At 38.5% G+C, this 21,684-nt stretch overlaps 1 protein-coding gene across 1 annotated transcript in view; it reads right to left on the minus strand.

Annotated features, from left to right (window-relative positions):
* Window positions 1-21,590, minus strand: part of NALF1 (NALCN channel auxiliary factor 1) — a 638,784-nt gene extending 617,194 nt beyond the window's left edge. The window contains 2 exon segments of the mRNA XM_077753908.1: window positions 20,542-21,116; window positions 21,119-21,590. Of these exon segments, the coding sequence (XP_077610034.1) occupies window positions 20,542-21,116; window positions 21,119-21,326 (783 nt within the window). The 5' untranslated portion in view covers window positions 21,327-21,590.
* Window positions 21,591-21,684: the final 94 nt, after the last annotated feature.

Consider the following 21,684-nt stretch of genomic DNA (forward strand, 5'->3'; position numbering starts at 1 on the left):
TTAATTTTGTACCTTTTCATGACTTTGGCCTGATCCAAGTCCAGACAAAGGATTGCTAACTCCATTTTCTCCTTAAATACTGAGATGATGCTATTGGGTGGCCTATGCTTGGAGTTGTTTTTAATATAGTAATGAGGTACTGCAATAATGCATTTCAACTCCCTTAAACAAGCGGAGGATCCAGTGTGAGCTGTGGAATAGAGCTATCTGATGTCAAAGAATAGACGGTGTTGAGGTGGGCAGGGCAGTAGTAAACTTGACTCTTATCCTGTCTGCCCAGAAAACCAATCTCGTTCACTCCTCCACACAGACATGTACCAGGTCCTCAATAAAATGAGAACCAGGAATTAGAACCTTATCTCCAAACTGTGTTTTACATTTTCAGTGAGCTAAGTAACTACTTTAATGAAAGATCAAAGACTAAAAACAAAAATGCAGCCCCCAGAAAAATATCTGGCACTCTAGAATTGGTAAAAGGAAATAATTCTTTTAATATAGTCAGAAGAGTTGAAGAGAGAAAGTTTCCAGGCCTCTGTTCATAAAAGCAGTTGCCCTAAAATGCCTTCATATTTCTTTTTTTCTTTTTTTTTTAATGTTTATTTATTTTGAAGACAGAGAGACACAGAGCTTGAGGCAGAGAGAGGGAGGCACAGAATCTGAAACAGGCTTCAGGCCTTGAGCTGTCAGCACAGAGCCCAACGCGGGGCTCAAACCCACAAACCATGAAATCATGACCTGAGCCAAAGTCAGACACTTAACCGACTGAGCCACCCAGGCACCCCACCTTCATGTTTATTTCAAATCCCACTGCTGAAACCTTCAATCTGAACTTAGTATTATAGGCAGCATTCCAGACAAATGGGATTTATAAAGATGAATAAACAGGCATATGTGATGGCTGAATTTGTCTAAATAAGTCAATCTTTTTATGAGAATTATAAGTCACCACTTAGAACCTGAGGGTTCTGAAGATTCACTAATTTACACTAAAATCCATTTTAGGAAACAGATTATCTCCTTCTAAAGCAATTATGTGATATTTATTCTTCCATAATTATAGCAAATATCTTAAATTTCAAGGAAATATTTCAAGGCAAATTTCGAATCTAATTTCACACAGAAACAATTTTATAAAAACCAAGAAGGCTTGAAAATGCCTATTGTCAATTTCTTTAGTTAAAATGCCATTTTCCCTATGCAGATCATGCCTAATAAATCTTACCTATGTTCCTGCAGTAAGACATACTTATATTTCATAATGGTGATGGCTCCCCACATTTACAGTTAAGCATTTATCAAATATTTCTTGACTTAGTGGCAACGTAAAATAAAAACATACATTTATCTTGCCTGAGATGATTCAATAATATGTGAAACTGACTCTCTGAAGAATAGCGTGTTTGAGGGACCTTTAAAAGTTAACAGTCGTGCAAATGGTGGTCCCATGATTTCCCCTTATGTTCTCTATGTTCCTGTGGGCCTCCACCGGACTCGCTTCCAACAAACAGGACAGAGCAAAGAAGAAGGTCATTTCAGAACGACATGACATCCAATAGTAACGTCTGTGGCTGAGGCTCCTTTCCCCTTGTGGCTTTGAAGAAGCAAATCTACAAGGCACACACATAGTCTACAGACAACCACATGCCCTTTCTCTGATGGTTTCCTAGAAGAGTCTCAGATGAGACCCCAGCCTGGCCCACACCTTGACTGTGTCCTTGCTGAGGACACATCTAAGTCACGTCCAGACTTCTGACCCACAGATATTGTGAGATAATAAACAAGCATAGTTTTAAATTTCTAAGTTCGCGGTAACTTGTTACATAGCAATAGATAACTAATACAACATAACTCTCTACTTTTTTTCTTTTTGCAAAGAAAGAAGAATAAACTCATTCTGCTTTACTTCGATCTACACTTTAAAAAGAAATCTAATCCAGGGGCGCCTGGGTAGTTCAGGCAGCTAAGCGTCCGACTTTGGCTCAGGTCATGATCTCACGGTTTGTGAGTTTGAGCCCCACATCGAGCTCTGTGCTGACAGCTCAGAGACTGGAGCCTGCTTTGGATTCTGTGTCTCCCTCTCTCTCTATCCCTCCCCTACTCATACTCTCTCTCTCTTTCTCAAAAATAAAGAAACATTAAAACGATTTTTTAAAGAAATCTAATACATTATCTCATTTTTGGAATAACCCATGAAAAATGGAAACCACTCCTGAATAAAAAGTCTAGTAAGTCATTCAGGAAACTAGTTGGTGCTTTCAATGACAACTGTTCACCTCTCCATATTCTACCTAATGGCTGGATGATGCCACTTGCTACTCATCATACCATACCCAGTTTTGTTTTGATTTCTATAAACATTAGCCTTTATAATGCTTCCCAAAATATTTCAGGTATTTGAACATATGAATGCTGTTTACAATATTCCAAAGTGATGCCTAACATGGAGGAACAAAGATACTGTGACAGCGTAACAGCTGCATGAAAATGCAACTACTTTCTCCTAAAGAACAGTAGAAACAGTTGTTAACACAATCTCTTAAACTCGCCCATTTGTTATAAATGACAATAAATGATTTCAAGAGGACGCGTTCATTATGGTTTCATAATTTAAAAAAAAATTAAAATACGAGGATTTCAATAGAATATCCCAAGTAATGCAGCCTTTAAAACTGTCTCCAAAACTGAACAGTTACATTAATTTCCATTTTCTTTGCCACATTTTGACAGTGGAACACTAGTAAAATCCAGTGAAAGAAGGAAGAAACTGGTCTCCTTGTACTTCCCGGAGGATCCTGCTCTCTCTCTCTCCATTGCGCTGTTCCTATACGTATGCAGCCCCACACATTACCTTTTCAGTTACACTCAGCTCGTAGGCATTGTTTCCTGTCATGTGTCGCCTACGTCCTCAGATGATGAATTGGGCCCAAGAGTCAATGTATGAATATCTGCTGCTACGTGAAGTAAATGAACCGGCAGGGGGAAATTTCACAATAAGAGTTTCAAGAAACTACGCAGCAGCGTTACCGACCAGGAAGGGAAAGAATTCAATAAAACAGATGAGGCCACATAGGTGGTTTGGGGTTTCTTTCTCCAGTTTCCATTGGCTTTTACTCAGTGGAACCTCTTACACGATGAAGTATCATTCAACAACTACTGAACACCACTTAGTTTATTGCTAATGAACCACCCCAAAATGTAGTTTAACACAACAATCATTTTATTACAGTCTAAGCTTCTGTGGATCCAGAAGTTAAACTACATAAAAGAGGTAGGGTAGCCTTTCTTTCCTCGAAGAGTCTGGTGCTTTGAGCAGATTTGAAGGGCTCAGCATGACTTAAAGGGCTGGCATCTGACTCATCTGGAAGCTTCACCAAGGTGTCTGGACCCGGCCTAGGACAAGTCAAAGTCTGAGTTCAACTGAAACTAGGAAAGCCCAGCCCACCCTTTTTATTGGTCTTGGGTTCCTTACAGTTGGGTGGCCTTGGGTAACGTGAATGTCTTCAATGACAGCTCACGCCTTCACGAACACGTATCTCAGCAAACAGGGCTAAAAATGCACAGCCATTTACCGGCTACCATGACAGTCACAGAACATCACATATGCTCCAGTCTTTTGTACAAAGCAGTCGCACGCCTGCCCAGATCCAAAGAGTGGGCTACATGAACCCTTAGTTGGAGGGGTACTGAAGAATCTGCAGCCATGTTTTGTAACCATCACAAGCTCATTTTTCTTCTTTTCTCCCTTCTTTACAAGTGATTTGACAAAAAAAAAAAAAAAAAAAAAAATGAAGCAGACAGAACTCCTAGCTTTAAGAGTACTCTCAAAATCTCACAAGAGAAACAAACGGGCAGGTATATACATACAGAATTCATCTTATAGGTTTATCATGTAAATCACCCACATGCTGCTGGAAACTCTCCTCAAGCAACAAGTGCTATCTTCTTTCCTTCTTTTTCAATAATCTGTAATACCTGAAAGTCAGGACTGCTTCTGTACCACAGGAGAAAATCATTGTTAAAATAAACCTTAGTTAAGGGTCCCGTGCCCTACGCCTTTGCTTCCTCATCTACACAATGAAAAGGTTATCAGGTACTTCAAGGAATTAAATAAACTGGTCTGGCACTGACTCCAGGTGCTAATTATCAATTATGATGATCTTAACAAAGAAAAAACTGCCCTCCAGCTTTGGGCATAACTCTGCTGCCTATCCGTGAAATAAATTAAAATTAAAAAGTAACATTTAGTTAAATCATTTATACTTAGAAAGACAGAGAAATCTACTTAAATCAATTATTTGCCCTATACTTGGGTTACTGACTGATGTCAAACTTTCTTCAAGTCAGACGACAAAAGCAGTCACAGTGCTGATTTGTGTTTGCTTCTATATGAGTAACAGACTTTCCACCGAAAGCCCATGAAGGGCCATTAGGGGTTGAACTTCTTCCGTGTTTTATTTCTAACACTCAAGCTCACTTCGTAATGCGAAATAATAAGAACAATGTTTGGAAAGTGCTGTTTTAAAACATTTGCCTACGAGTAATTTGAATTTCGGGAACTATTTGAACTGTCTGGGTGATTTCTCGGGTAATATAATCATTTTGCTTCTCTGAACATCCTGGATAGGTAACTGAATAGATTCTTGCAAAAAAGAAAAACCGTATCTACAGCTTTTATTTTACGGTTGGGTTAGTGACAAGGTTTCTATCACGCTGTCAGTCTCTCTTGCTTTTTTTTCTATTAAGTGGAATATTTTCTCTCTCAATCTCTTCCTGATTTTGGTGCACAGTACGATCAAGATACAGGGTCTTCCCAGCTTCTTAAAATTCATAAACTAATCAGCAGAACCAAACAGCGACATATTTTTCTTGTCTTCTAAATTTGGGAAACAACGCTGGATTTAAAAAATTCCTTCTCTGCAAAGGTTATAGAATAGTTATTTCTCTCTTTAAATGGCCAGATTAAGGAAACACACATCCCACTGCAAGCCATGGAGTAATTACACTGCTGTTTATGATTTTTCAAACCCATAATTACCCATAAAGAAGCATGTACAAATAAAATACTCTGTTTATAGTTCCCATATAAAAAGCTCTGTTGTTCAGTAACAAAGATATCAAACACCATATTTTATAAAACTGGTATTTTGTAATTATCTGACTTATAGCCGACTGTATTTCAAGAAGAAAAGCATGACGTTTTCATAAGGGAGCTGCGACATGGTCCTAACTAAGGTCAAGGCTCTGAGTAAAATCTAATTTCCACTTACAGGTTGAAAATGGGACTGTATGAGAAAGAAAATGTGTTACCAAGATTGCTTTTCTCAGTAACACATTATGAGCACGACAGCTTTTGGATTAAGATATTTACATGCCTTTAATCTTGTTCTCAATTATGTGCATCTCGAAAACGAAAAGTTAGTATTCTCCTGGGTGTTCTCTCACATTCCTTCCTTATTTTAATAAGTATCGGGGCGCCTGGGTGGCTTAGTCGGTTAAGCATCCGACTTTGGCTCAGGTTTGATATCACGGTTCGTGGGTTCCATCCCCAGGTCAGGCTCTGTGCTGACAGCTCAGAGCCTGGAACTTGTTTCAGATTCTGTGTCTCCCTCTCTCTCTGACCCTCCCCTGCTCACGCTGTCTCTCTCTCCCAGAAATAAATAAAAAAACATTAAAAAAATGTTTTTAAATAAGTATCCTGCTTATATATAAGGTTACTGTTTTTTGCATGTCCATTTATGAGTCACACAGGATGACATGTCTGATTATTTATTCTTTTTTTAACTAGGTGCACTGTGGGCTATCTTTTATCTCAGTGTCTAAATTACTGTTGCCATATAATAACAGTGCTCAGACCATCCAACAACAGTTTGCACTAAAGATCCATTTTTAGAAAGTAATATTCATTTGTCCCTATACAAATTTTTTCCTATTTGGTACACAAAGATTTCATGACAAAATACATTCCCAGAGGCAATGATTACAAATTAAATTATTAAAATGCTCTTTATGTAGCACCCTTTAACACATCTGGGTGACAATTATATCCTCTGCAAATAATCACCGTGATCATTCTGAGAAAATGCACGCATTCTCTGTTGTGCAGACACTTTTTTGGCCCCTCTGATCCGCCTGCTCATTCACAAGAAGCACAGACAGTTCTAGAGCCCTGAGCCATTACTTGGAGAAGTCATAGGAACTTGGTTAGATTGCCCCTTGGTTAGACTGCTCCTTAACAACTTACATTAAATGCATCAGATATTATCATGGTGTTTTTAAAAATATAGGCTACGAATAGGTTCGAAACTGCCCAGACTGGACACAGCACAGCAGAGGCAAATGTATAATGTGGTAAGTGGTCGAAGGTAGAAAATGGGAACTCTCAGATACCATTTCCTGCTTTCCTTGATCTACTGCCACCGTGAACTCAGCTACTCCATCTGGCCCTGTGTTATTTCAAATGTCAGGCCATTAAGATAAATTAATATAGCATCCAACTCTTGATCTAGGCCAAGATCATGATCTCACAGTTTGTGAGATCGAGCACCGATTCAGGCTCTGTGCTGTCAGGGCAAAGCCTGCTTGGGTTTCTCTCTCTTTCTCTCTTTCTCTCTCTCTCTCTCTGTCTCTCTCCCCTACCCCCTGCCCACTGCCTGTGCTCTCTCTCTCTCTCAAAATGAAAAATAAACATTTTTTAAAAGATAAATTAATATATGTGGATGAAGATACGTTTTTTATCCCCTAAACCCTATGGATCACGAGTCACCTTTTCCACGATTCATCTACCCTAGTCTCAACTTGGGAAAAAAAGAAAATTGTTGAGTGCTGCATAGTGCCTTTAGCTCTACTGTTTTAGTATTATTAATATAATCAAGTCATTAAAGAAATGCAAATTTGGACTGCCTAGCTTTCGAACTTTTCTGTTTAAAGTGGATACTGTGAGAAAAGTAAACATCCATCCAATTAACAGGTAATACTGGAGAAGTGAGCATCATTTCCTCAGCGGTGATGTGCCATGTTTCTGACAAAGACCATGAACCAAAAGCGTTGATTACCAAAACACCATTTCAAATCTTTGGGAATGTGTCTTTGTCTTAACTGTAGTTATTTATTGGTCTTATTCTTCTTCTCCTATGTGGACACAGCAAAATGGAAGCAAGGGAAAGCTTACAGCATCGACACTGGAGCATGGGAAGCAGAGGACAGTGACCTCCCCGGCTAGCACACTGTGGCCTAGCGCATCTGGACCACGCGACAGGCAAAGATGGACCCTTTCATCAACGTTAATAATTACTTCCGCAATTAGGGCCCTTTAAAAATCTCTACCTTTTATGAAATAATTGAGGAACATCAAAAATTAACCACCACAGCTTTCAGGAAACATTTTAGACTTTTATTACGAAATAGTTTGAGTTCTTAATATCACATATGCAATGTTAGGATTAAAGATTTGGGACTTATAAATATCAATGGATTTTGTCAACTTTCCTCAGATTTTGAAGTATCTGGATTCGAGAAAATTATTTAAGTGAACAAACAATAAAGTTTGGGTACTCTTATAGTATGCTTATTTTTGCCGATAAATAGTCCCTTTGATTTCTGGGAGGTAAAATAGTATATTATATGTGAGAGGCCCATTTTATTCATTAAGTCCTAAGAACAAAAAAATATCAAAATACCTAAAGATTGTATTAATTATTTTAATAATCTTAAAAAAAAAAAAACAATTAACTGAAGGGGGAAGTCAAGTCCATGGTTGGGCAGGTAATAAGTATGGGAGTTGAAAAAAACCAATAATCTATATTCATCAATGAAATCCAACTATGCTCACAAGGATTTTGTTTACTTAGACTTGAATTCCCTCTTCTTTACTGGAATCTCCAGACACACTGAATAAAACGGAAGAGTTTAAAAATTCTAAACCGAAATGATATGAAAGGATTCCTTTTTCCTAAGTGCCTTTCAATAGTATTCCAATTCTATTTAAGTGACTCCCAATAGAATTTCCAAAGTAAATTTCAACATTTTGAGACCCTTCATGGGGCACACAGTACATATCTGAGACTTGTCTTCATCTGCCAGCCCTCCACAGAGCAGATCCATGCAGAGGCTCACAGCTCCAATGACAGCAAGGTCATGTCCATTTGCATGTCATCTCTTTCCCCCAGGACTTCCCCTGGGCTTGGACTGAGGCCACTGCCTCCAAAAGCCCAAATGCCCGGAGGGTTCTAGCAGCCAGCCCAGTGTTCACTATGGGGAAGGAGATTCACTGTTTTTAGATGGGTTAAGATTCAGATCGACCTTTTTAGAAACATTTGTTTCTCTTCAGACAAGGGATCCCAGCTTATCTAGGGTCACTGTGATACCCAAGGTTCGATATACCACAGGCCTTTTAAAAATGCCTCTATGGAAACTAAGTTCAAGATCTCTATCAGACAGGTGATCCGAACCAGAAGGACAGCTTTGATTAGAAGCTAATTACTGGATTAGAAGGACAAACCTGTCAGTGTTTTCTACCAGCTCAGTGCGGACACGGTAGGAAAAGCCTTGCAGTATGAAGCGATTATCTCTTTCCAGAGGGGCTCGGGCTGGGAGGAAAACTGGCCAGCTACATTTTATGATCCCCTGCTCTGCTCCTCCTCGCAGTGACTCCTCAACCTAGATAGAAGCACCCCATCTCATTGGACTTAGTGGAACAGCAATCCGTATCTTGACCTTTCTTGACCACACAAAGCTGCTGCAGCAAGAAATCTAGATGAAGTGCCTTGTGTTTCTTTTTATGTGAGAAAGAACTTTATATTCCATCTACTCTAGCTGCTTTCCACCCACATTCTCTGCCCTAAACACAAAAACAAAAACAACCAGACATGAGCAACAATTTGTGACACAGTAGACAATGTGATATAGTAACTAAGGTAAGCCTCTGATATGAAGCGCCACAGACTACTGGGTTTAAATTCTGGCTACGCCATCCGTACCTGTGAGAACTTGAGCGCATTCCTTAACTGTTCTAAACCTCAGTCACTGTCACCCCATTTGCTGATAAAGCTAGTTTGGCCCATGATATTGGACTGTTGTGGGAAATAAACAAGATAAGAATGCTAGAGCTATCAGCCTGGGGCTTGTTTATGGTAAAAACTCAACATACGGGTACAATTCAATAACAGTGCTCAATTTTATACAGTGATTTTGTTCCTGGTGATAATATCCCCAAAGAACTGGATACAGGGGCGAGTTAATGCATGAAAAGAAGTGTCACACAACCAACAGAGAAAGGCCATTATCCACCCTTTCCTTCCCAGTCTGACCATGTTGTCGAGTTCTGCTTGAGAATTAGTAACAATGATTGATGTGTCTGTGATCAGAAGATAACAAATGTTTTTGCAACTCAGCAATAACAACAACAACAACAAAATTCCTTATAGATTCATCTAACTCCAGTCTACGGCCATACCACCCTGAACGCGCCGATCTCGTCTGATCTCGGAAGCTAAGCAGGGTCGCGCCTGGTTAGTACTTGGATGGGAGATTCTTCTAACTCCATTCCTATATATCTTCAGGATAAGCGAATGTAGTTGATTCATTCATTTTAAAAGTTATTCAAACTGATAATAATATGAACAGGAAACAGAAAAATAATTTAGAGTTGATGTTGTCAAGACGTTTACCTGGCAAAGCAAAGTATTATTATTATGAGCAAGGTGCTGGGCTAAGAAAATAGTTATATTTTATGTGTAAGATCATTATTCTCTGACAGGAATCGACAGTAAGTACAATCTCACTGGGCAAAGTTATCTCTTCTGGGTCCTTCATGTGATGCCAAAGGCTGCTGTTCGGAATATTTAAAGTCATCGGGTCAACCAGCAGCACACAGGCGAGAGGGCCTGCATGGTCACAGCAGATGTTCCCATCCCATTTGCACATCATCTGCTGCAGTGCACTCGGATTTCCTCAGGCAACTGTTTCCATTGTACTCTTTAATAGAACACCCTTTCTTACAGAGTAAAGATATTCCTGCACAAAACACCTATATACCTACAGAGCCTCATGCTCACCCCTAGAGCCATGCAAAGTACTGGATAATAAGTCTCCCCTTCCATGTGATGATTTTTATCTAGTTAAAGAACCTTGCTGGGTCTCCCCATGCCTTCTCTTTTCTCAGGGCAATCAATGTGCCCACTGGGGATGGCCAGCCCCCTCTTTCATTCTCCCCATTCAGTTTCTGTATCTTGGCACTTGCCATGTGTGCCTTTTCCGCTAGCTCTAGTTCAATACCAAGGCCATCGTTTACCCAACTCCCTCTCCCAGTCACTAAAAATACTAAGTATGGCTAAACGGGTAAATGTGGGTCAGAGCAAAAAAATTACAGAGACGCAAAAAACAAAAACAAAGTCAAGTATCTAGAGAGCAGGGCAAAGGGCCCCATCTTTTAAAATGGATTTTGAAGGCAGGACTTGGCAATGCCTCACAAACTACTTAATACAGAACTTCCCCCAAGAATTTTGTTTTAACCAGTAGGGTTCCAGGAGATGGAAGATCATTACAGTGGTTTTTCCACTTGTCCTCTCAAAGGTCGTGCACAAAAGGGCTCAAATTCCTCTGGAATAATCTAAAAGAATCTACTCAGTCTAAACTCCAGCATATGTTCATTTTTAACCTAACACAGAGAAAACCTTAAACTTTAGGAACAGAATATTTTCACTCCAGCTGAACTTTTGTTTTCAGTTTTATTTTAGCATTGTTCCATAATTTATTCACCTTTCTAGAGAAGCAAAAGGTATGTAGATGCAATAAAGCTGAGAATGTTATCACGCAAGATGCAAAGCCTGCTTATAAAACTCTTGTAAATGAGTGTTGTTTACCAGAAAATATCTGTGAGATCTCAAGAGAAGACTATGTTAATTTTACTGATTGTTCATAGCTTTTCCCCCATGGATTTTAATAACTTGTCACCATTTGCTGGGCATCATCAAGTCCTAGGCTGGGTACATTTATACGCATGGGAGTCTTTTGATTTTTGCCCTGTTACCATCTTATGAAAGAGATCCTAAAATCCCTATTTTAAGTAACTTGGGTGATAACACGTAATAATAAATGGTGAATCTGAAAGATGAACCCTGGCTATCCTCATTTGTTTTTTGAACCATTACACTCTTAGGTTTAGAACTAATTTCTGTTTCTAATTCAATAATTTTGCAAAGAAGTCCCATAAAGAAATAGGCACACTTAATTCAGTGGATTCCCTAAATACATGATTAAACCCCAGGGCAACACATCCCTAAAGACAATATTGATAGTAACACATACGTAATTGTTGACATTTACAATCAATAGTTATTTTATATTACTTGAAAATGAAGTTCCTACTTCAGTTAAGCATATTCAAGACAACAAATGTGTTTCTTTTCTGAAATCCTGCAACTAAAGCACTGTTGTTGTTTAAAATAGAAACAAAACAAAGGATCTGAGACGTACAACAGAATGCACAGATACAACCTCTCTTCTTCCCCAAGGCTAGGAATAGATGAGAACCTATCACTTCTTCTTTGGGATCTGGGGCCATCACTAATTTTTTTTTTTTTTTTTTAATAAATCTGGTGCTCTCTATCTCATATACCCATCAGGGTCCAAAAGCTTTGAATAATCTAAAGTTTATTGCATCATAAAATATTTATTTCTTTAAGTTCCACATCTTTCCACCTACCCCGTTTTCTTTCTCTTTTCTCTCCTAAAGAAGAGTAGTTCAGGCTAGTCCTTATCTCAGCTCCAACCTACCCCTTAGTCCATCACAATCTGACGTCTCTCCCTACCAATCTATTGAAACTACCTCATAATCAACAAGAAAAATAATTGCCAAATCCAGTGACCTATTCCTGGGCTCAGCCTAGGTGTCCTTTCTTCAGGATAAGGCGCTCCTGACGGATTCTGCATCTTTCTTAAAATCCTTCCCTATGCCTTTCAGATGAGCACATTCTATGGTTCTTTGTCCTTTCCCTCCTCCTCTGCTGGTCCTCTCCCTCCTCTCTCTGGCACACTCATCTCCCCAACCCCATTATCATGCCCCCTCACATTTTCACTCTTATTCCTCATTCTTCTCTGTCTCCTTCCCTGGTCCCTTTTCTGCTCAAACCTTCAGATGTTGTTCTTCCCCAGGATTCATCTCCGTCCTTTTGTCCATAGAGCTTGTTTTCGCTAAGTCTTCTAATCTCTGTCCACAGCTTCCCAAATGAAATGTACTTGTAGAGTGTGAGCTTCACAACCAAACGTCCTATCACATGGCATGTGATCTACTGGGTATCTCCTGCTAGCATTATCTACAAAAAATGAACCCCTAGTTTCTTTCAACTGTCTCAATTCCAACTCATTCTTCCCTCTGTATCTCTCATCTCTTCAAATGGTATCCACACCAGGATGCCTGGGTGGCTCAGTCAGTTAGGCATCTGATTCTTGATTTCAGCTCAGGTCATGATCTCACCATTTGTAGACCCATGTCAAGCTCTGCGCTGCCAGCATGGAGCCTGCTTGGGATTCTCTCTCTTCCCCTCCCTCCCTCTTCCCCTCCTCTGCTCACATTCTCTCTCTTTCTCAAAATAAATAAATGCATATCAGTAAATTAACTAGTTAATCAATAAAATGGTATCAACGTACACAATCTCACTTTGTATAAATCTTGAATCTTATCTTTCCTCTACAGTTGGTAAGTTTTGAGCGAGAAGTCTCCTGAATCTTGTCTTCTCCACTTCCAAAGCCACTGTAGCCATTTTGCCCAACGTGGTAGCCACCAGACACTGAGGCTATTTAAATGTAGAATAACTACATTTATTTTTTTTTAATAGTTTATTGTCAAATTAGTTTCCACATAACACTCAGTGCTCATCCCCACAAGTGTCCTCCTCCATGCCCATCCCCCCCTCCCCCCACATCCATCAGTCCTCAGTTTTTGTCAGCATTCAAGAGACTCTCATGGTTTGCTTCTCTCCCTTTCCCCCACCATTTCCGCCCTTCTTCTCCCCCTTGTTCCTCCGTCAAGTTCCTCCTAATAGTGTAGAATAACTACATTTAAATGAAAGTGAAAATTCAGAGTTTCATTCACCCTAGCCACATTTCAACTTCTTAGTAGCCACACACAGGTAGGCGCTACCATGTTGGACAGGATGGAGTATAAAATGTTTCTTGTGTCATAGAAAGTTCTGTTGAAGAATACCGATTTACAGCCATCATATTACCCCTAAGGAAAACTGCAGATTCCGAATGGATCTCTCTGGCATTACTTCACTCTGTTCCTGCCTATTATCACACTGCTGCCAAAGCTAGTTTTTGAGGAAAACAAAGCATCCCAAATGAATCCTCCTTGATTAAAATTCCTCTCTGATTTCTTATCATACAGACAATAAAACTCAAAGACCTTAGCACGGGATCTATGGTCCTTCACAACTGAGCATGAACATCTCCCCAGAGCTATTTCCTACAGCAAGATTTTTAACAGTTGTTAAATCTATGTGAAGGTATATGTGGGCTTATTATACTGATCTTTTCATTCCTTGGTATGTTTGTAATGCTCATAATAAAAGAAAATACATCATAGTAACAAAGTGAACTTGATCTTTAACACTGCCCAGATGTTTGACCTTGGAATAGTCAACTCTATGTCCTCACTTTACTCATCTGTAAACTCTGTGATCAAATTACCTCATATGGAGATGTTGCAAAGATTAAATGGAGTAGACAAGTTTCTGACTCCTACTGAGCTCTAAAGCTTATTAAACAGCTACCGTTGAAGCTTGTTCCAGCACTGAAATCTATGAGTGATTCAAATCATTTATTGTGATGGCTAATACATTGTCACGATCGTCCATTTACATCTTAGTTCAATTTTCTTTTCAAATAAACGAAGTCAGTGATAGTGATAGTTCAGTAAGAAAGAGACTGATCACTTTTGATGGGAGCGGGGATACCAAGAAAGACCCCTTAACTTTGGGTTTCCCATGGGACACAGGTCCTGGAAATGCAGCTTCCACATTCCAGAAGACTCAGCCAGGTGAAAACAAGAAGGCACACCGAGAGGAGTAAGAAAACGGGAGGACGATGATGACCCAGTGTTGACGAGAGCCCGTTGTCCCTCCTGCACAGGGTGGAGCAGCTGACATACCTAATCCCCATGCATTTCCACAGAACTGACTGTTGCATTTACCCGTCACATATTATGTGAGGATACGCTACTGCCGCTGTTAAAATCAACTAACAGTATTTAAACAGATATCAAACTTCTATTTTTGCAAAACTTTTTTTTTTTTTACCATCTGTGGTAGCTTATACAACATTTTGTTTATAAATGATTGAATGTAAAAACAGACTACCAAGGGGTGGTGATGATTAACTATTACCTTTTCACACCTGAAACAGCCAAGAATTAAATAGGTTCACGTAGTCTAACACAATACATACTATAAATTGGTGACTATTTATTACTAAAGAAAGACAAATGTTAACCATCTCTTCCTTCCAGTTTTAAAGAATCAGAGTAAATTTACATTTCATTAAAGAAATTCCACTATTTGGATTGTAATTATATTTAATTTTATTAGATAAAACTTAAATTTAGTGTTTCACATCATCCTATAATCTAAAATGTTAAAAATGAAATATGATTCACATTACAATCATTTCCAAACAGAATAATAAGATTCTCTTAAAACTAATCCCTAAATTAAGCTTTGTCGTAATCTGTGACTGTTCAGCAGTCTGCACTTCCAAAAACTATATGAACGGCAAGTAGTTACTATAGTAATATGGAAATAAGTCAAAAAAAAATGGCTTTTCATTACACTAGAAGTGAAAAAGAACAGTAATTTCCTAGGATTAATAAAGTGAATAGATGAAGAATAGACCAGAATCATGGAAAATACTAAAGCCAAAATGCTTTCTCTTAAAACCAACCATGTACTTCTTAAAAAGTTTGAACTTTAGCCATTTACATAGGCTAAAATTACAGACAAAAATAATAAGACTAGGGTTCCTCTAATCAAATAGTTGATCAGTCTCAGGAAGATAATCATTCAGTTTCTGCGCTCTTGTGATCAGTCCGCGACTGAACATTAGTATTATGACTCAGTTCTCCCTAAAAGAAAGAACTGTCATGGCCAATGGGTGCATCCTAAAACATCCAAAACTCTGGTCTTCTCTGCATCCAATCTTTCTCTCTATGTTCTCTTTGGGTATCTCCCTTTACCTTTCCACCCAGCTGGTTCACTTTTCATCTACTCCCTCAACCTAGTTACTACATATTCATTCCCCTGCCTTCTGGCTATGTTCTGTTACCTCTTCTACTTTTCAAACATATCAAAGTTCCATTCTCCACATGAGAGTCACCTGGGAAACGAGAAATCCCAAGCCCATGACAGAAGCCAGACCAATGAAATCAGAATCTCTTTGGGGCTAGGAGCTTCTTCACAGATCCTCAGGACATTCCGATGTGACCCCAAGGACCACTGATCTACCCTAAATGTTCCCTGATATTGAAGAACCACCTTTGCAGTACATATCAATATAAAATAAATGACAAAATGTTTGGTGCTGAGTTGATGTGAGGTTGATATAGAAGGTGAAGATTTAAACAGGAAATGAGGAATTGAAACTAAAGCAATAGGTCAGATAATTCAAACCAAATGTTCTCATTTGAAATGGCTATGTGTATATTTGTTCTTATATAATCAACTTAGCAAGAAAAGATATCTTAATGTATTATAATTGATACGTGGGGGAGCATTAGGCTGAAAGAATTCTTTGATCTCCTTTCCTTCACATTTTAATTCACCTTGCATATGCAGACACCAACTTCATCTAATTACAGTGATTAAACCAATGTATAACAGCAATTATTGAAACTTTGTGGTTATGCCCCATATAGCTACTAATTTGACCCAGTTACAATCTCAAAGTAAAAATATTTGTTTAGTCTATAAAACAACAGGCCTCTAATATTAAGATAAATAGTCTTTAAACCAACAGGCATCTCTAATATTAAGACAAATTTTGGGATGTTTCCCTATAAAAATAAAACACAGATCATAAATCAGTAGTTGCATAAGGAGCAAAAATATAATAAATAAAAAATCCGGGTCATAGAAATGATTATGACAGTGGCTTTGATCTTATAAATTACCTTATTAATGGTGAAAGTGATCATCTGCATGGTTAGACTATTTGATTTTGCAGATCTGAAAATAATTAAGTGGTAGAATATAAAAGCGTTGTATTTGCAGATGTATCCCACACTTCTGGATGGTGTCATACTACCTACAGTTGCTCTTAATCAACAGCAAAATTATATTTTAGTGGAAAGAACTGTAAGATATTTGATTTTCTTTAAAAATGCTAGTTCTTACAAATTTACAGTGCGTGACACCAAAATAAATAAGAACTTAAGAAATGCCTTTTTTCCAAACTGCACATTATGTAACCCAAATTGTATGTTATCAAACTGGTTACTGTTTGTGAGTGGTTCCTGAAAATATTACAAAAAGCATCAGGTATCAGAATTGTTATATATGCCGAACATTAGCAGAATCTCTCTTTGGTCAGTGTCTGTTAAATAAAAATAGGCAATAGAATCTACTTTAATATGAGACTATAAAAATAAAAACGTAAGAATGCATATAGTCTTAAGAGTATGAAGATTAGACTTGTACTGACAGAACTAAAATACAAATGATGTAATGATCTATGTTAGAATCTAACCTCAAACCTGCTTTCACTGACCATCTGTCTTAAGGTATAGTAAGTAAATGAAGCTAGCAGTTACAAAAACTCACCTGTTCACACAAAACAGGTATATATGTATAAATATATTCCCTATGTATATTGATACATATATATTATAAAATATATATAACTTTATATATATATAAAATATATATAACTTTTATATATTTTATAATATATATTAATTTTCATAATGTACATTTTTCTAACTTTTTATGCTACATTTCTTACAGAGTGCTCAGGGACTACAGAATGGCATATTTAAGGGAAAATCTTTATTTAACTTAAAAATTTTATGTCTTAGAATATTATATTTTAATAATACCACCTAGCTTGAAATTTTTTTAAGATGTGTTATATTCTTATTAAACATATCTCAAAAAACACTATTTTGAATAACACTGCAAACTACAGAGAAGTGTCACTGTCATAATTTTTGCTGATTTATGTAATACAGCAGCTTGAATGCTATAATATAAATGATACATGCAATGGTTTTTATTCTTTATTTTTCATAAATTACTCCCTAGATGAATGTGTATATTTTCTTTACAAAAAAATTAAACCACCTATTTCTCAGAATACTAAGAAATATTCTTGGATACAAATGATTTGTATTATACATTGAAATACAAAGGTTAGTTAAAGTAAATTCAAGCTGTATTTGATCTCCAGTTACTTTGGACTCAAGATCTTATGAATGTATTAGATTAATATTAAGGTGGGGGTTTTTTTTCAACATAATGGATCAAAAAGCCTTTTTTAAAAGTTAAATAGAAATTACATTTAATCTATCTTAATTCTATACATATATGCTATGTGGCATTTTTCTTAATGGGGGGGTAGAAGGTAACAATACATGTCCTAACTTTTAAAAGCTAGAAACACTGCACTGATCACTTGATTATATATCAGTACAATAAAGTCAGTATATTTATCCTAATACATAAATTACAATAGTTTGTATCCCTAATATGATTAAGGGTATCATGTCTATAATTCTGTAAACATATTTATAAACTATCAAAACTAGATTTTTTTTCATGAATATATTACCAATCCCAGAAATATAATGCATTTACTTTTAATGTAGCCTAGGACTTTGTGGCTACCTTAAAATATGGAAAATTTTACATAGAATGTGTATTTTGAACAAGACCCTTGATGATAGTCCTCATTTCATAAGTTTGAAATAAGTATGTTTAGAAAGAACTCAGACATATCTTTCAAATGTGTGCAAGTAGCACTTGAAGCCATGTAACATAATTTGTATTTGGATGTTTGTGGCTTTTGGAGAATCATAAACAAATCATACACTAAAGTAAGCAACTAAGCAATTGATTTGTGAGTTATCAACCAAAAACACTGACATCTTAAGTTTGAAACTATAATTTTTGAAAACAGTTATTGTGGAATAAATATGTCAAAATGACAAATCAACAGAAATCACACAACCAAGAAATAGCTACAAAACATCATGGGTAACAAATTCTGTGTTGCGGCAATAAGAAACCCAAATGTCTGTATTTACTTTTCCATGTGAAGAAAAGAAGGTGATATTTTTACAATACGCTTTTGTGTACACAGTTAATGGTGACTATTTTATACAGAAACACAATACAGAAGTAGTCTACAACCTCACAAATTAGTTGAACCTACACTATACCTTACAGCTATGAATGATAGCATAGTGATAAAGTTGAGATTTATTTCAGGTCAAGGAGAAAATAAACATTTATATCTATTTAAAATCTGAGTATTTGAACAAAGATATATTTGATGTGTTTATTTGAAAATATGTTGCAGTCTATTGACAATACAGACTATGTTTTAAATACTGAACCTATGCAAATTGGAATTACTAGAAATTTCTATAAAAGTTTGCATTCAGGGAAGCAAACAAATTTATATTATTACAAGGCACCCTTTTAAACATAACTATAGTTAAATCCTTGCAACCTTTTTATTAGTTGTGGAATTAGCAGACACGAGTATCCTTATCTTTACAACTGTGATGCAACATATCTTGTCAAAATAAATAACTATGCAATAAATATGCTAGTCCTTCATTAACTTCTGCCATTAAGAATAAGTTTGATCCCCAGGCATGAGTTATAGTGGTATGGTTAAGAAAAACAGAAAGTTTAAGATCCAGTTATCTCGTGAAGAAGCGTTCCAGATTAATGCTGTAAACTCAATATTACTATCTGAAAAGAAGACCTATTTCTGGTCTTTTAAAGAATGTTGACAAAGCAAGTTTAGTTTGAGTTTAGCTTAACTGTCAAACACACAATTAACCAATCCAATGTAAAATGCAGCCCTTGAACTATGTTCATTTTAAACAAGTATCCCTTAGCCCAGTTCTCTTGTCAAAGTATCACAAAAGCCTCGATCCATACTGCCCTTCATTACACTTCCCCCAGTACAAAGCAAGAGAGGCAGAAGAGAGACAGTTCTGTTCCCGTGTGGGGTTGGGGCAGTAGTGAAGAGAAAGGAAGAGAATGTGGTGTATTTTTTCCTCTGAAAAGCAATAGTATTTTGTTGTGCTGTTTAATAAATCACCCTTGGGATGAAACATAAAGGCTTACTGAGATTCTGTCATCATTTCTTCCCTACTAAAAGGTCACTGCAGTATCTTCATCTTCAACAGAGCCCTCAGGCAAATCTCATTTCAGCACCACGGACAGGGACACTTCTACTCGCACTTGCACCCCATGATTAATTACACTGACCATTTCTTAGGAAACTTGCATTGGCTTCTCCTTCGTCAATCAGCAAGTATTATATCCATTATTATATTCAACAGGAAGAGGCTGAATATAATACACATTCTTAAGGAGTTCAGTATTTTTCATTCATAGCACCTAGCATTTGCCATTTAGCAAATGATAATTAAAGCTAATTACATAAGGTGTCTGTTAAGTTAGCTAACACTGATCATCGATCACCAGATACTTAATTAAAACTTTCTACTCACAGTAAGTCTCAGATCATTTATTATACAAGTGTCTAAGAGAAAACAGGAAACTTGTGGTGAATAAACATGCTTAGGTAGGCCTCCATACTTTCCAAACAACCAGAACTACCTCTGTAAACCAAGTCACGTGCTTTTTGTTCTTCCTCCATAAACAGCTACAAACACTCTCTCTTGTCCCTGTGGTCAACCAACTTAATGATGTCACTGTCGGAGAGATCATGCATGCGGGTCTACCAGCCAAACCACACATGCCTGTCAGTGACTCTGATTTTATCTGGGGTCATCAGTATCAAATTCCATTAAAAAAAAAAAAAGATAACAGAGTCTGAACCAACTGCATCGCTGTAAGAGATAGTAAAGCATAGGCTTTATCGTCTCAGAACACCAGGGTCTTTCCTGGGCTTCCAAAGATTCCCAGAAGGCAACCATCCACCAGCAATCCTCAAGGTGTTCCCAATTTAAGCAGCAGGTCTGGCCCTCCTAACCACAAAAACAGCAACTAAAGTAACAAAACCAGAGTCCAAAAAAAAAAAAAAAAAAAGAAAAAGAAAGAAAGAAAAAAAAAAAAACTATTTTGAAAACTCTGTAGAGGACATCTCGGGCCAAACGCACACAGACAGCAAAGCGCGAGAGGGGTNAAAAAACAAACAAAATAAAAAAAACAGAGGACAAAAAAAAAAAAAAAAAGAAAAAGAAAGAAAGAAAAAGAAAAAAACTATTTTGAAAACTCTGTAGAGGACATCTCGGGCCAAACGCACACAGACAGCAAAGCGCGAGAGGGGTGATAAAGAGCCCAGGGTTCCTACCTTACAGTCCTCGGGACAGGACTTCACCGAGTACTCCTGCGACTGTAAATATTTATGGAGCACACTCTCAAACTCTTCGTATTTCTCCTGAGCGTGGTGGTCGTAGTCTTGGTAAGCCTCGACGCACTGCCGGCAAGTGGTCATCTCGCCGCCTTCCTTGAGCACCACATCCAGACTACAGTTCAAAGTGTTGGGACTGGATAACCCCGAGAACAATTCCCAAAGTGTGTAGGAGTTACAAAACGAAAGGTAAAAATCCGACAGGCTCCAGAGCGCTGCGGGCTGCGCCCCGCTCCGCTGCCCCCGCCCCGCGGCCGCCGCCCCCCGACTCCAGTTCCTCGCGCACACGGCGTCCGCGCTCTCCACCGTGAAGCACTGGCCCGAGGAGGCGCCCTGGGGGTAGCAAGTCTCCAGGCGCCACGCCGGGCTGGCGGAGTTTCCTAGAGCAAGAGCCTTGCTCCGGTTGCTCCTGCCTCGGTCGCCCTGGCCGCCGCCGCCGTCTCCCGGGGAGGGGGGCAGGGTGGGGGACGGGGAGGCGGAGAGGAGGCTGGGCGCCGGGGCGGCGGGCGAGGGGCCNTGTCCCGGGCCCGGGTCAGCTTGGCCTCGGCGCAGAACCACAAGTGATCAGAGAGCAGGACTGTGAAAAACAAGAGAGATGCCAGAGACAGTCGCCATTTCTGAGCCCTCTCCGAGTCGATGAACGGTTTCTCGTTCTCCCGGGGTGCGGCCAACCAGATTTTTAAGCCGTCGTCATACTGCCGACACATCCAAGCACCCCTGGTCATATTTTGGGAACGCACAGCCCTGGCCGACTCCACCGTGAGGGCTCCGGTGCCGGTGTCACCACAACATGCATTGACTTAAAGGGTTTAATTTCCTTATCCCCTCCTCCCGGTTCTCTCTCTCCCTCTCTCCCTCTCTCTCTCCCTCTCTCCCTCTCTCCCTCTGTCTCTCTCTCTCTGTCTCCTCTCTCTCTCTGCCTACATAAATATTACCAGTCTTTGGAGGAAGATCTGACTTGCTCCCGACCTAATCATAAGCCGACCCCATCGTCTGTAGAGTGGAAAACAATAATGGGAGAGAGAGAGAGAGAGAGAGAGAGAGAGAGAGAGCGCGCGAGGGAGGGAGGCGGGCGGAGGAGGC

The sequence above is a fragment of the Crocuta crocuta genome, unplaced genomic scaffold (assembly GCF_008692635.1).
Source record: "Crocuta crocuta isolate KB4526 unplaced genomic scaffold, BGI_CrCroc_1.0 scaffold31, whole genome shotgun sequence".
Classification (NCBI taxonomy): Eukaryota; Metazoa; Chordata; class Mammalia; order Carnivora; family Hyaenidae; genus Crocuta; species Crocuta crocuta.